Here is a 15632-nt window from a genome sequence, read left to right as displayed (position 1 = left end):
AACAGAGGCAGAGGTTAGAATGATGCATCTACAAGCCAAGGAACGCCAATGATTGCTGGCACATGCTAGAAGCTAAAAGAGAGCCTTCCAAGGGAACACGGCCCTGTTGACACCTTGATTTTGGACTTCTATCCTCCAGAACTGTGGAGCAATAAATTTCTATTGTTTTAAGCTACCCGGTTTGTGATACTTTGTTCTGGCAGCCCTAGCAAACTAATATGACACCCATTAGCATCTCCTGGACACAGTTTGGGAAACCCTGAACTAGAATCATACAAAGGCAACTCCTGACTGACCAAGAAGATGAAATAATTAGTCTGTAGAGGGGATTTCCCACCACCCCCCCGAACTCCAGACAATATTTGTTATATTTCTAGTTGAAAATATATTTGAACAAACGTCTATGACAGTGGTGGCAACTGTATGGAGGTATGTATGTATTTTTCCTTTTTTTTTTTTTTGCTTGCCAGGTTTGGTAACTCTTCTATGGACACAGAAAAATACTGACCTGGAGAGAATATAGAATCACTGGTAAGTGTTGGCCTAAGATGCTGGCCCTCCCCTACTCTACAGATGATTGTGCCTGGACCAACAGCTTAAATTTGGGGCACAGCTGATACAGGTTGAGGGGCCCAGGCCTCTGACAGCAACTCAGGCTGCTCACTGCTGCTTCCAGGCTCCTGTCTTACATTTAATGCCCAGGAAACTGAGTATCTTCATCAGTAGCAAATCGACAATCTCTCCTTCCTCCGACAGCTGCAGAGGGAGAAAGAACCATGCAACTTAGGTAGGGCCATTCTCTTTGAGGGCTTTTCTTTCTAAGGGGAAACCATGGTTTTATCGTCTAATTTGGTCCCTGCCAAAGTCACTTCACTATTTAGTGTTGCTTTTGTGTTGGAATTGACCTCCTTCTGGGAATCCCAAGGGTGTTTACTCCTGCCTTTATCCCCACAGGGTTCCTTCTTTATCCCCAGGGGGTTCCTTCTTCCCCTCCATTGAGAATGACAAGATGCCCTCCACCCCCCCCACCCACCCCCACAAAGGCTATTAGGAATTTGTGTACAAAGACCCTCATTGCTGCTGGGAATGTGAAATGGAAAACAGTTTGGTGGCTACTAGGAATTTGTGTACAAAGACCCTCATTGCTGCTGGGAATGTGAAACGGAAAACAGTTTGGTGGTTTCTCAAAATGTAAACCAAAGTAACCATATGAACATCTTGAAATAAATTTCTGGGCCCAAGATGGAGCTGCTCCTGTGCAGGGTGCCATGTCAGCAAACTGAAACTTGGATAACTTTTGTGCCTCTTTAAAGGCTCCCCTTGACCAGAAAGGCAGTATATCCAGTCAGCTAATCCCCAAACACCAGGCAAACTCCAGGCTCTATACTTATTTCCTCTTCCTTCTCATCCCAAACAAGGTTGACTCTGTGGCCCTGGCCAATCAGATACTTTCTATTTTCCCCTTCCTTGTTCATTATTCTTTACCCTACAAAAGCTCCCTGCCTTCCACTCCATTTTGCAGGTCTCTGAATGGAGACAGTCCACTTCATGAAAAGTTAAAGTTTGTCATCACCTAAATTGTTTTCTTTAGTCATTTTTTCTTTAGTCACTGTTTTCTTTAGTCATTTTTCCAATGGGTTCTCAATCTTGGCTGTGTATGCAAACCACATGGGAGATTTCAAGATACCAGTGCTTGGATCCTTCTCCTAGGAATTCTGTTTTTATTGGTCTCAGGTGCAGTGGCAGGCATTGCCAAAAGCCCCCAGGTGTTTCTAATGTACAGTCAGGGCTGGGAATCACTGATGTAATGAACAGAGTCCCACGAGTCAGGAGACGTGATTCTAGTCTGCCCTTCATTTGCCATGATCTTGGGGAATTAATTTCCTCTTTCTGGGCCTCAGTTTCCCATCCCATGTGCAAAGGTCCCCTGGCCGTCAGAGCAGAGGTTCTGAAAATGCAGTCCCCAGACTGGTAGCATCACATCATCTGGAAACTTGTTAGAATTTCAGATTCTCAAGCTCCACCCCGGATCTCCCCAGTCAGAAACTCTGGGGGTGGGACCTGGGAATTTGTGTTTTGATGAGCCATCCGAGGGATTATGATTGGCCTTTTTTTGGTTTGTTTTAAACATTATATCTATCTATCTATCTATCTATAAGTATAGTTGATTTACAATGTTAATTTCAGGTGTACAGCATAGTGATTCAGTATCTTTATAGGTTTTACTCCATTAAAAGTTATTGCAGAGACTTCCCTGGTGGTCCAGTGGTTAAGAATCCACCTGCCAATGCAGAGGATGTGGGTTCGCTCCCTGGTCAGGGAACTAAGATCCCACATGCTGCGGGGCAACAAAGCCCACGCTCCGCAACTACTGAGCCTGTGTGCCACAACTAGAGAAGCCTGTGCACCACAACGAAAACGATCCCGCATGCCACAACAAAGATCCCGCATGCCACAACTAAGACCCGGTGCAGCCTAATTAATTAATTAAAAGTTATTACAGAATAAGGGCTATAATTCACTTGGGAATTATATAATATATACATATATATATATATATATATACACACACACATATAATATATCCTTGTTGCGTGTCTATTTTATTTTTTTATTTTTTTGGCCATGCTGCACAGCAGGTAGCATCTTAGTTCCCCGACCAGGGATCGAGCCCGTGCCCCCTGCAGTGGAAGCACAGAGTCTTAACCACCGCACCACCAGGGAAGTCCCAATTTTATACACAGTACTGCGTATATGATGCGTTTTAAAGTTTGAGGACCATGGTGTTAGAGCAGCCACATAGAACATCGGGGGCTTAGGCAGGCAGCAGCTGCAACTGTCACAGTCCCTCTTGGGCTGGCAGTTCACAGGACCAGTTCCCGGAGACCTGCTCACGGGTGCCGTGGAAAGGGCACATGCCAGAGGGACCTGGGTTCCAACCTTGCCTGCCTTGTGGGCAGGCTGATAACGTCTTCAGGCCTCAGTTTCCTCACCTGCAATAGTGTCGTCACCAGTGCCTCAGGATCACTGTGAGGAGGAAGCAGACGTGTGTGCGCGCGCGCACGTAGTAACAGTAGCTGTTATTACGTACAGCAGTAATGACGGGCCTGTTTTAAAACGTGCCGTGTCCCTGATGGGTCTGCGTCCTGCTTTGATACATAGAAGCAGAGAGAGAGTATCAGTTGTTCTGAGTGGCAGGAAAACACCTATTATGTGGAAATAAGCTATTCCTGGCCTGTCCTTAATGCCAGGGGACCCCTGCCAGGTGTCCTCCTTTGGGGCTTGTTACCTGTGTTCCTTGGTGCTGTAATAGTGCCATGGAGGAGATGGAGGTTCACATGGGTTCACTAACTCACCTGGGACTATACAGCTAACAGGAGCAGTGCCAGGGTTTCAAACCTAGGGCTCTCTGACTCTAGAGCGTGCTGGGAGACGCAGTGTGTGTGGGCCCTGAGTGTCCCTGCACATTCGTGCTGAGAATTCCAGGAATGCAAGGCTCTGGCTGGGCTTTACCCAGGCGTCATCTCAGGGCTGAGTTTGCAGTGAGCAACCTCAAGGGATGAGGTGACATCCTCCTTCAGACAAAGAGCAGGCTTGCTTCTGCCGCCGTAGAGACAGTGAATGCTCCAAGCTCGGTGTTCCTCCTTGGTACTGTAACTCACTGCATGGGCAAGCATCTGTCATGGCCCTTCCTGGGGAACTGACTTCAACCACCATGAAGCTCTGCTACTGCTTTTGCTGTGAGTAATGAAATCCTTTGTCTCTGACCTAGGAGTCTTGTGTCTTCTGCCAGCATCCATGAAACAGGCTAGTGTGTTAGCTTATGAGTAGGGTAAGACCTCAGACCCTGCGTAATTCTTGGTTAAGGTTAAGAGCCTTCACCACTTCCTACTTGCCTGGTGGTGGACGCTTTACGTCGTACTAAGTTCCTCATCCCTGTATTGGCTCTAGCACAGGCCACCAGGCTTGGTGCACCAGGCTGAGAATGCTGGAAGCAGGATTTCCCTTCGAACTCTGAGATTGCACAGTTTCCAGGGGCCTGAAAATATGACCTGAATGCCTCTGAATCCCCCAGCCCCTCCCCACAATGATACAGTGAGCTTGGCTCCGCCCTGTTTTGAAAGCTGCACCCTCCAATCAGACCTGGACTTGAGCAAATGTCTTTCCTCTGCTGCATGTGAATCCAGTGAGCCTTACCTTGACGCACTTTGGCGATCAGTCCCCAAGGGGACCACGTAACCTCCTCCCCGGTACACAGTGAGTTTGCCCCAGATGGGATACCCTCGGCGCTGGCTCTGGCTCTGGTACTGCCAAGCCTGGCAAAAGTCATTGCTGTTATTGAGGCTGGAGGCATTCCAGCCTTCCCCATAGTCTGACAGTTCTTCAACATCCAGGGAATATGGCACACGGCATCCATCAAGAGAAGCCTGCAGCTGCAGGGCAAGAGCGCAAGAGCTTTCCTGGACCCTCACTTGGCGAATCTGGGCACTGCCCACCAGCTTGGAGTTCCCATCAGTGATAAAGCCTGGAGATGAGAAACAAGTGGATAAGTCTAGCCATCAACATCATCTTAACACATCCCAAGCTTTCTGGCCTGGATGCTAACGTGAATTTCAGTGTACCCATTGTAGAATTAGCCAAAAGAAGTTCATGGCCAACCACAGACTACATTCAACCATTCATCACCATCTCCCCACCTTGGACCTGGTCTACTTCTTGCATAACTTCTCTTGGGGAATGGCAACTCCTACCCAGTCATCAACTTGGAGACCATTTATGTCCTTTCCCTCGATGCCCACATCCTAAGGGTCAACGAGGCCCACCAATAGTACCTTTTCAATGTTGTCTGCACCCACCCCGTCTCTCCATCACCTCTGCCCCCATCCCTACATCAGTCGCATCATTTTTGCCCAGCATCCTAACTTACCCACCCTCAACTCCAACTTCCAATGCAGCTTATACCACAGATGTGATTAGGTTACTGCCTCACCGAGAAGCTGTCAATGGCTCCTCACTTCCTTAAGCATAAACTATGAGCTTCCAGAGCCTTCATGACCTGGCCCCTGTTCCTCTCTCCTGCTCTGCTTTTCGTGGGTCCTCAACGCCTACCGTACACTGAAGTCGCACTCAACGCTCTGTAGTTCCAGGAAGTATAGTGCCTCGGTGTTTCAGGCTGGCCTTTTCTCATGTTGTCCCTTCTGCCTGGCACACCATTTCTGCCTGGCCAATTCCTGCTCAGTTATCTAAGAAGGAGGTTCTCCACTCTGCATCCAGGGAGGGCTAGGGACCCTCAGAGGGTCTCTCCTTCAAAGCATATGGCTCTGTGGTTATTGGTTCTCTGTAAGGCTGAAGTTGACAGTGACCCACAGCTGTTCCCAGAAAGGAGCTGACCCACGTCCTGGGGTGGGTGGACGGTACCTGGGTGATGACTGTCCAGGTTGCTTATGAGGGTGGTGTTGGCCCATGTGAAGAAGTCCTGAAAGTCCAGCACGGCTGAAAAGCCTCGGGTGAAGCTGTGCCCAAGGTGTCTGTTGAAGTGGTAGGCGCTGGGGTCCCCCTGCCCGTAGGCCACCAGCAGCAGCATCCACAGGGATCCCAGGTGCGCTGGGAAGGGGGGCACAGCCCCTGGTCAGGCAGAGGCCCCAGCTCCTACCAAGTCCAGGGCAGGAACTGGAAAGGCACATGGCTCAGAACAGTTGAGGTCTTGTAGACCAGCCACTCGCCCCTCTGATGACAAAGGAATCAGTCCTTGTAGGGACAGCAGAAAGAAGTAAAGTTCACAGGCCATGAGCCTCCTGCCTGGGTTCAAATCCCAGCTCTGCCACTTCCTATCCATGAGCCCTTCACAAGTGACTTAACCCCTCTGTGCCTTACTCTCCTCATCTATGAAATGGGGATAATTCTGTCACACAGGGTTGTGATGAGGGAGTCAACAAATTAATATTTATAAAGCACTTAAAATAGTGCCTGAACAGACTTCGTGCTGCATGAATGTTTCTTAAATAGAATTTTTTTAAAATGGGGCTCTAGGGAGTTCCCTGGCAGTCCAGTGGTTAGGTCTCGGAGCGTCCACTGTAGGAGGCAGGGGTTCAATCCCTGGTCAGAGAACTAAGGTCCCACATGCTGCATGGTGTGGCCAAAAAAAAAAAAAAAAAAAAATGAGGCTCTGCCATGTTGTAGTGCTGAGGATAGAGCAATAAATATGACAGACTTGTTCCCTGCCCTCATGGAGCAGGGAACCTGTAGACAGGTGAGTGTGACCTAAGGGACCATTAGGTACAAAGATTTAGTTTAGGAGGCCCGACATCAGAATCATGTTGGGGGATGCAGAATGTTACTGAACCAGAATCTCTGGGCCCAGGGCCTGGGAATCTGCATTCTGGCACCCCCACTCCAAGATGACTTGTTGGGGTTCTGCCCACATCCGTCTTGTTCTTCATTCTGTACATGCAGCTCCTACGCAAGCTCCTCCACTCTGTGGTTTGGCCACATGGGCTCCCCGTGGGAGGGCAGGCCAGGGCTGCGGCAGAGTCAGCGCCCACCTCGGAAGTAGGCCTCACCAGTGACCTGGTGGGTGGCAACTAGGGGGTACGTACTACGCTCGCCCCTCCCGAGGTCTCAGCAGGACTGAGCCCCAGTTGCCCACATGGAACCCACTCACCAACCGCCTTCCATCGGCTTCCGTCTCTTTCCTGCACTTTTTCCTACCAGTGCTTCTCAGGATCGCCTCCCAAACCAACTACTTGTGCCCAGATCTGCCTGTGGGGGAACCCAGACTAAGACACACAGTTAGGTTTGAAAGCCTCTGGTCAGCGGGCCAGAGGAGCCTCTCTGACGACACAGCCTTTGGGCTGAGAATTGAAGAATAAAAGGAATTAACCAGAAGAAAAGGCAGGGAGGAGAGTGCACACATTCCAGGCAGACTAGATGCCACAGGGCCTGGGTCAGGAGCTGCAGGACGCAGTGTCACTGGAGCTTAGGGCACAAGGGGCACGAGAGAGGTGACCTGGGTGGGTGGAGCACAGCAGGGAGTTTGGACGTTATCCAGGGGCCTGGAAGAGCCACGGAAGGATTTTAAGTTTAGGGGAGAAGCTGGGGAGAGTTGATATCTGGGGCGATGGGCCCAGAAGCAGTGTGGGCCTGTCAGAGATTGTACCACATCTGCTCAAATCTATGTTGAGAACCAGCGAGTGGGAAGGTTGCTCGTAAGTAATCTTGGCTGCCTACCCAAGATTTCTCTGATTAAGGCAAGTGCTTTCTGTTCCTTGAGGTGGGTGGTTTTCATCTTCTCAACGTCAGAGGCCAGAGGCTTCTGGTAGATGTCCCTTCTGCTGTTTCTTCGTGCTCGGAACAAGGCAGAGGGGTCTGTGAAAGCAAGGGCACAAGGACAGTCCCCCAAATGGGCAGTGGAACCAGCTTGTACGTTTGCAACCAAGAGACTCCCCTCACCAGGTACAACGGGATCCACTGTTCCTCCTCCTTGGGAACCATTTCCCAACGCTACCCTCCATGCCTCTGCCCGTGCTATCCCAGTGCTCAGAATTCCGTCCCTTCTTCTCCAGCTGGAGAATTCTCCTCATACTGAAAGCACAGATGCCCTCCTCACCTGAAGTCTTACTGATTCCTGGATGCTGTCCTTCTGTGTTCCTGAACTCTAAGATGGATCCCAATGCTTCCAAAACTTGGAAGGATGGAAGGATGAAGGTAACTAATATCTCAAAGTCCTGTTATATGTAATTCCAAGTATCTTCTTTTTCAAACTACCTTATTGACCTATAATGTTCATAATTTTCACCCGTTGGAAGCCTGCAATTCAGTGATATTAGTAAATTTGTAGAGTTGTGCCACCATCACCACAACCTAGTTTTAGAACATTTCTGTCACCCCTAAAGGTTTCCTCATGTCCCTAAAATTGGTCTCTACTCCCACTCTATCCCCACCCTTAGCCCCATTAATTTTCTTTCTGTCTTCATAGATTTTTTTTTCTGGACTTGTCATATAAACAGAATCATATGTACATAGTTTCTTGTATCTGGCATCTTTCACTTAGCACAATGGTTTGGTGTTTGTCCATGTTGTGTATATTAGTAGTTAGTTTCTTTTTCTTTTCCTTTCTTTTTTTTTTTTTTCTTTCTCCCGTGCCACGTGGCTTGCAGAACCTTAGTTCCCTGACCAGGGATCAGACCTGGGCCCCCTGCAGTGGAAGCGCAGAGTCCTAACCAATGGACCGCCAGGGAATTCCCTGTAGTTAGTTTCTTTTTATTGTTGAGTAATATTCCATTGTACGGACATACTACCTTTTGTTTATCCATTCACCTGTTGATGGACATTTGGATTACTCCTAGTTTGGTCTATTAAGAATAATGTTGCTATGAATGTGTTGTGTGGACATATATTTTCATTTCTCCTGGGTAGATTCCTAGGAGTGGCTAAATATCTTTTGACTGTTACAAATAAAGCTTCTGTGAACATTTGTGTACAAGTTCCTCTATGAAAATAATTCTTCATTTCTCTGGGATAAATGCCCAGGAGTGTAATTTCTGGGGTGTACGGTAAGCCCATTTTTAGTTTTGAAAGGAACTGCCAAACTTTTCCAGAATGGCTGTACCATTTTACATTCCCACCAGCAACGTATGAATGCTCCAGTTTCTCTGCATCCTTGTCAGCATTTGGTGTTATCACTATTTTTAGCCAGTCTGATAGGGGTATATTGACCCAACTATCCTTTGGATCCATGCCCCTCTGTCCACCCCCACTGCTAATGCATGCCATCTCTAGTCTGGACCATTTCAGTAGTCTTCCTACTGGCCTCTGCACTTTTGCTTTTGACCCAGTACCTCTGGTCTCCAAGAGCAGTCACAAAATCACAAATCCGATCATGCTGCTCTCCTATTTAAAACACTCCAAAACCCCGGCATTGCCCCAGGCCCTATGGGGCCCTGTATGACCTGCTCCCCATCCACCTCTCTGCCCTCATCTTGAAGCATTCCTTCCATGCACACACAGCTCCCCATGCTCTGGCCACCCTGTCAATAATGCTATAAAATGACAAGCTCTTGTCCCACCTCAGGGCCTTTGCACATGCCCAGTGTTCAGACCCTCCCTCTCCCATCCTCTAGGAGCCACCCTCTTATTCTACCCCCTCATTCTCTCTTACAAGTCATTTTGTGCATTTACTTGTTTAATGTGTCTTCCCAGATGGGCTGTTCATTCCAAGAGCAGCAACCTGTTCCATCCAGTCAGTGCTGTGTTGCCAGGGCTGAGGCTGAGAGTGGGGATTGACTTCAAATGGTCAAGAGGGAACTTTTGGGGGTAAGTTCCAAAAAGTTTTGGGGGTAAGTTCCAAAAAGCTGTTCTAAATCTGAATTGTGATAGTTGCACGACTCTATAAATTTACTAAAATCAGTAATTATACACTTACAATGACTGGATTTTATGTAAATCATGTTCCGAAGCCATTGTACTGCCTGGGAAAGTACTCCCTGGATAATTGCCAAAGGAATTACTGAATGAATATTTGATTGGTCGGGAGACTGTCGTCTCTTTGGAGAAGAATTACTCTTATGACTTGGGAAGATGGTTTTAATGCACTTTTTGGATCTACAAAGCCAAATCCCTATTGTAAGGCAGAAGAATGCAGTCCCATGAGGAGGTCACCACACTGCATGATGACGTAGGGATGTGGCCTTTCGTTTGTTCCTGTTTTACTTTCCCTGAAAGTCAAAATCTCTGTATAGACTGTTAAGAGTGTTGAATCTGTTCTGTTTGCTTGTTTGTTTTCTGTAATTTTCTTATTGGAGACACTCTCAGGAGTTTTGGCTGGGAAGTGAGAAAGCAGGTTGCGGGGAAGAGGGCTGGTCATGGGCTCCTCTGACCAGTCAGCATGGCTGTGTTCCACTAAAACTCTTTACAAAAACAGGCACTGGGCTAGATTTGGCCCCCTGGCTGTTGTTTGCAGACCTTTGTCTTAGAACCCTAATTATAGCTCCCTCACACCCCTCACCCACACAAGCTTGTTGTTGTTTGGTTGTCTAATGACCTGAGCCCTGGGGAAGAAAGCTGCTTGCTTGGGATTACACAGAGGATGATGGCCCTTGCAGAACTGGACCCCATGGTGCCTCTTCATGCTTAGGTGTCAGAGGGAAGGGCTCGGAAAGGGGAGGAACAGGTTGCCCAAGAGACAGAGGAGGAGTCACTTGTCCCTGGATGGATTGGGGGTGCTTCAATAGTCAGGGTGAAGGCTGATGGGAAGCGAAGGTCTGAGGCCGGGACCACCCAGTGTCTGGGCTCCACGGGGCTTTCTCAGCCTTGTCAGGTTCCAGAGCCCTGCCTGCACCCAGACACCATTACCTGGGCCAGAGACGCATCCCAGGAGGGGGGCCACAGGCTCCTCCTCATCCTCCACTGTCTTCAACGCCAGCGCAAAAAAAGCAGCGAACCCCAGCACCTGGAAAACACCCACTGTGAACCCCAAGCCTGGGTTGGAAACTCCCTGTCAATTCCTGGTCTGAGCTTGGGTGGAACGGGAGCCACACTTGTGTCCTGGGTGCAGGAGCCATGCATGCTCTGGGGAAGCCATCCTCTGCAGAGAGGGGACGTGGTCATAAAGGGTCAGGGGCAGGGCTTGCGTGCCTGGCCACCAACCAGGCAGAGACAGGCAAATCCTTGAACTCACGCTGCTTCCAGCATTCTCCGAGCCCTCCCACCTGCTGGTCTCCTGCTGCTCAGCCTTTCTCTTGCCCCTCAGCCTGGTGACTAGCATAGCTGCGTACACCTGCCTCCTCCCTCCTTCCCTCCCTCCCTTCCCTTCTGTGTTGAGTACTTCCTTCCATGACACCGTCTCTGCACCTTCAGTGCACAAGCACAGTAGGATTCTGTGGTTTGATTGGGGAACAAAAAGGTTCAGGACTCTGTTCTTCATATTCTCAGACTAGATTGGGGGCGGTGTCAGGAGCTGATTAAGTCTCTGATGAAGGCAGTTCAGGGCAGAATGAGGGTGGGGGATTCTGTGATGCCTCATAGGTGGAAGGATTTTCTCTAAATATTCCCTCACTTGTGCAGCTCCCCCGACACAGTGTTCCTACTGCCTGGCTCCTTCCAGGCGGGGCTCAGGGTCTCTTTGACTCTCACTGCTCTCTTATGTAATTTTACATTTTCAGAAATAGGAACGTATTTCCAGTTCATGCACACATTTAATGGCTTGGTGGGTTTTTTTTCTGAAGGTAAAATTTGTGTAAGTTGCTGGCCCATCTCACAATCAAAAGCATCCTAGACCTGAGGAAATATGATATCATTCCTATCTATACATGTGGCCTAAGGGCAAGATTTTTTTGTGACCTTATCCTCTTAACCTCAGGTTTTCTCATCTGTAAAATGGAGGCGAGGCCCCTCCTAAGGGTGATTGTGATGATGAAATGTCAGCCTCTGGCCCTGAAGGAGTGTGGGTTATCCTGGTAATTACCTTCCTGCCCCAGCTCCACCCAGAAGTGGGTTTGTTGAATGAATAGGTTGAATAGATGAAGGAATTGCTGAAGCCTAAGAACTGGGCAGCTGGCAGGAGGGAAATCATGGGCGGAGGGCAGGAGGGCAGGAGGGCAGCCGGTGACAAACACAGTCTCCACGAAGGAGACGGCCATGGAGATGAGCCACTTGAGGGGGCTGGCCCACCCATAGTGCAGGCCATAAGAGCATGGTGAAGAAGGCTGCCACTCCGCTGGTGGCTGCCACCAGGAGCCAGCCCACCAGGACACACCACCAGGGGAGGCCTCAAGGGGGCTTGCTCGCCTGCAGGGAGCTGCAAGAGAGGATGGGTATAATCAGGGGGGCACCATTTGGGCTCCAGTTCAAACCCTGCCCCAACCCTACCAGCTGCGTGACCTTGGCCAAGCTCCTTGACCCCTCAGACCCTCAGTATTCTTCTCTATCCTATTCTGTATTCTATCTGGTACACATACATATATTCTATTCAGGTCACCTTTATTCAGTACTTACTAGGAGCCAGTCCCCATGCAAACTGCTTTATACAGGTTTTCTCTGTTATTCCTCATGTCAAGCCTAGAAGGCTTAAGTTTTTATTATGAAAATTCCCCATTATACGGAAATCAGTGAGTACAGTGAACCCTCATCAACTACTTTCAACAACCATCACCTCCTTGTCAAATGTGTATCATCTATCCCCACATGCTTTCTTTTTTTTCTGGAATATTTAAAAATAAATTTCATACATAATATAAAATCATCACCAATTATTTTAGAGTACATCTCACAAAAATGGTCATTTTTTCACTGAATTATGGTGCTGTTGTTGGGGAAGAAAAAAAATTTCCCTCTACCCTTTCTAGATTCTTCTGGCTGGTCTAAATTAACCCAAGACAGATTAACAGGAGAAAAAAAATTTAATTACATATGTATAGGGGCTCCAGAAGAATATAGGGCTCAAGGACAAGTTAGGCAACCGAGGGTTATGTGGCATCTCAGAGAAAAAGGGGGTAGGGGTTTGGGACCTCAAAGGGGAGGAAGGCAGTTCACATGGAGATGAAAGCAAATGTTTGGTAAACAAAATGTTTGCTATGCCAGCAGTGACAATGGGACCCTGGAGAGGACTTTGGTCTCCAGGCCCTTCCACGCTTAGCCCACAGGCTGCTCTTCATGGACCAGGCCCTTTGAAATTCTTCTTAGGTTTGAACCAGGAGACAGGCATTATCATTCCCATGTTACAGATAAGGAAACTGTGGCTCAGAGAGGATGAGGGGCTTGTCCAAGAGTGTGCAGCTAGGAAACACCCATGTGGAAATGGTTATAAACTGTAAAGTGCTGTACAAAGGGCTCTAACCGTCATCTGGCAAAATCACCCTGTTCAAAGTCCTCTTCCCTGAATTTGTGCAGTCCATAATCGCTGCTTCTTGGGGAGATCTGGATGAATAACCTTCCGAGGTACCGGGATGCGCTCTCCTTGCAGGCCCCAGGCTGGGAGCACCCAAGGGAGTGTATTACCTCGAGTGTGCTGGAGGCGGGGTTCCGGGCTGTCCCCCCAGGCAGCCCTTCAGGGTCTGTAGCTGCCCCAGTGCCTGGGTGTGGCTCTGGCCCTGGGAAAAGCCCTGGGGCTCCAGCAACAGCAGCTCTTGCTCTAGGTGCTCCAGCTGAAGGTAGAGACACTGCCTGTAGGCACTGTCCTTCCCAGCATCTCTTGGGCCCACCTTGGGCCTGGGGCACTGCATTTTTTCTGGAGGACAAGGGAGAGAAAGAGCATCAGCTGGTGCTGAGTGACAGAGCAGACCGCGTGCAATAGAAACAGGAGTGTTAGTAATGGCTTTCTTGTATCGATCGCTTACTGTGTACCAAACCATGAGGAATCTGAGGTTCAGAAAGATGGGGTACTTGGCTCATGGTCAATTAGGATTTGAATGTTTCGCTTTTAGTCCTTTATCAAGGGCATTTTCAAAATTGCCTTACACGTAGAAGAGATAGGAATAGTATACCCACTGCCCTCCTGCAGCAATTACCCACATTTTGCCAAAATTGTCTCGCCTCAGCCCTCCAATTTTTTTTTCCTGCAGTACCTTAAGCAAATCCTAGACATAATGTTCTCTCATCAGCAAATATTTTAATACGTACAAGATTTGAATTTGAACCCAAGTTTGCCTGTTGCCAAAGATGGTATAAGTCTTAATCTTTTCTTTTTAACTTTTTATTATGAAAAAATTTAAATTACAAAAGTAAAGAGAATGATGAGATGAACCTATACCCATTGCTCAAAATTATCACCTCATCCTATCACCAGTCCTGTTTCGCCTGCACCCCACCCTCTCCATGTGGATTATTTTGAAGTAAATTCCAAGCCCCACGTCCTGACACTAAATATTTTAATATGCTTCTATGGAAGAAAAGGACTCCTTTTAAAAACAAAACCACGTGTCATTATCAATTTTTAAAACAATAATGATAGTCCCTTAATAGCGTGAAACAACCAGTCAGTGGAGAAGTTTCTCCCCGTTATCTCTGAATGTTTTTCTACAGTTCGTTTGTTCAAATTTCAGTTTCCTTAAGTTTTTTTTTTTTTTTTTTTAAAAACAAAGGTGTTGGGCTTCCCTGGTGGCGCAGTGGTTACAAATCCACCTGCCAGTGCAGGGGACACAGGTTCGAGCCCTGGTCTGGGAAGATCCCACATGCCGCGGAGCAGCTAAGCCCGTGCACCACAAATACTGAGACTGCTCTCTAGAGCCCGTGAGACTCAAGTACTGAAGTCCACAGGCCTAGAGCCTGTGCTCCGCAACAAGAGAAGACACCAGAATGAGAAGCCCGTGCACCGCAATGAAGAGTAGCCCCCGCCCGCTGCAACTAGAGAAAGCCCACGCGTAGCAACGAAGACCCAACGCAGCCAAAGATAAATAAATAAATAAATAAATAAATTTTTTAAAAAATTGATATTTAAAACAAAAAAACAAAACTAAAAAAAAAGGTGTTTTTTTGTTTTAAATTACAGAGGTAATACATATTCATTGCAAGAAAAAAACAAATTTGAATCTTTTCATTATTCCCCAAGCCTTCTAAGGGAAGCTTGGACTCTCCAGGTGGAACCAGGCCTGGGTCCCTGGAGCCTGAGCTGGGAGGCCGGTGCCCAGGGGCACATTCTCTTGGGACAGGAAGGGCCCAGGTCTGGACCAGTGTGCATCTTCATAAGGGGTGCGTGAAACTGGATATAGAACATGGCAAAATGGAGCACCCTGACCCCAGGACCCCTCCCCAGTCACCAGTGAGAAGTGAATGAGAAAATAACAAGTGATGTGGAGAAGGCTGTGGCTCAGACCCGATGTTGGTAAAGACCTGGCAACATTGGCTCTGACTCCCTCTGACTCAGGCCTCCTACCTCCTCCTCCCTCCTGGGCCTCCCTCACTGAAGCCACAGCTAATGGTTCCAGCATCAACGGCCTTTGTGTTGTAAGCATTCCGGCAATGTTTCCGGAAGATACCATCATTTGCAATCATAAACACTTACTGAATCCTTGCTTTGTGTCAGACTCGGGTCTAAGTGCTTCATGTGTTGTATGATCTCATTCAGTCCTCAAAACAAGCCAAGGAGCTGGGTGGATCAGCGCTTCCATTTTATAGGGGGGAGGAAATAATCTCAGAGAGATTAAACAACTGTCCAAAGTTGCACAGCTGCTTTTGCATCTGGGAGAGCCCCAGGTCTGGCCAACTCCAGAGCCCTTGTTCTAAGGCCCATGCTGTGAATGCCAAAGTCCCCCAAACCCCAAAGACCCCAAACAGGGCCAAGTGTCCAGCTACTGCAGGGACGACCTTCATGGACAGCCGAAGCCCAGCTCTTCAGGGCTAATCCTCCAGAGTGGCTGGAACACGGGGGTCAAAGTAGGGCTGACCATGGGGTCAGCATAGGCCTGGCCAGGAGGGAGTGCTACAGTAAGGACTTGGGACCTGGTCTTGAGGACGGTGGCTCTCAACATTCAGTGTGCATAATAGTCACAAAAGTGACTGGTAAAAAATGCAGATTCCTGGCCTCACCTTAGAAAATTTAATTCACTGTATCAGAGATGGAGCCAAGAGTTATGAATTCAAACTCCCTAATCTATAGACCCCATTTTTATATTCTAAACAAGGTTTAGACTGTGACCAGC

At 48.2% G+C, this 15632-nt stretch overlaps 1 protein-coding gene across 1 annotated transcript in view; it reads right to left on the bottom strand.

Annotated features, from left to right (window-relative positions):
• Window positions 1-596: 596 nt before the first annotated feature.
• The window catches only part of LOC309794451 (polycystin-1-like protein 2), a gene marked incomplete at both ends in the record, with an annotated part of 81809 nt that continues 66773 nt past the window's right edge, over window positions 597-15632 (bottom strand). Inside the window, 11 exon segments of the mRNA XM_082605977.1 lie at window positions 597-686; window positions 691-782; window positions 3357-3370; window positions 4198-4525; window positions 5419-5604; window positions 7228-7365; window positions 10351-10461; window positions 11600-11684; window positions 11686-11766; window positions 11770-11794; window positions 12994-13222. Coding sequence (XP_082462103.1) covers window positions 597-686; window positions 691-782; window positions 3357-3370; window positions 4198-4525; window positions 5419-5604; window positions 7228-7365; window positions 10351-10461; window positions 11600-11684; window positions 11686-11766; window positions 11770-11794; window positions 12994-13222 — 1379 coding nt within the window.

The sequence above is a fragment of the Mesoplodon mirus genome (assembly GCF_964341445.2).
Source record: "Mesoplodon mirus genome assembly, chromosome: 19".
NCBI classification, from domain to species: Eukaryota; Metazoa; Chordata; class Mammalia; order Artiodactyla; family Ziphiidae; genus Mesoplodon; species Mesoplodon mirus.
Note: the sequence above shows the minus strand (reverse complement) of the source record. Positions and strands in the feature narration are given on the sequence as shown.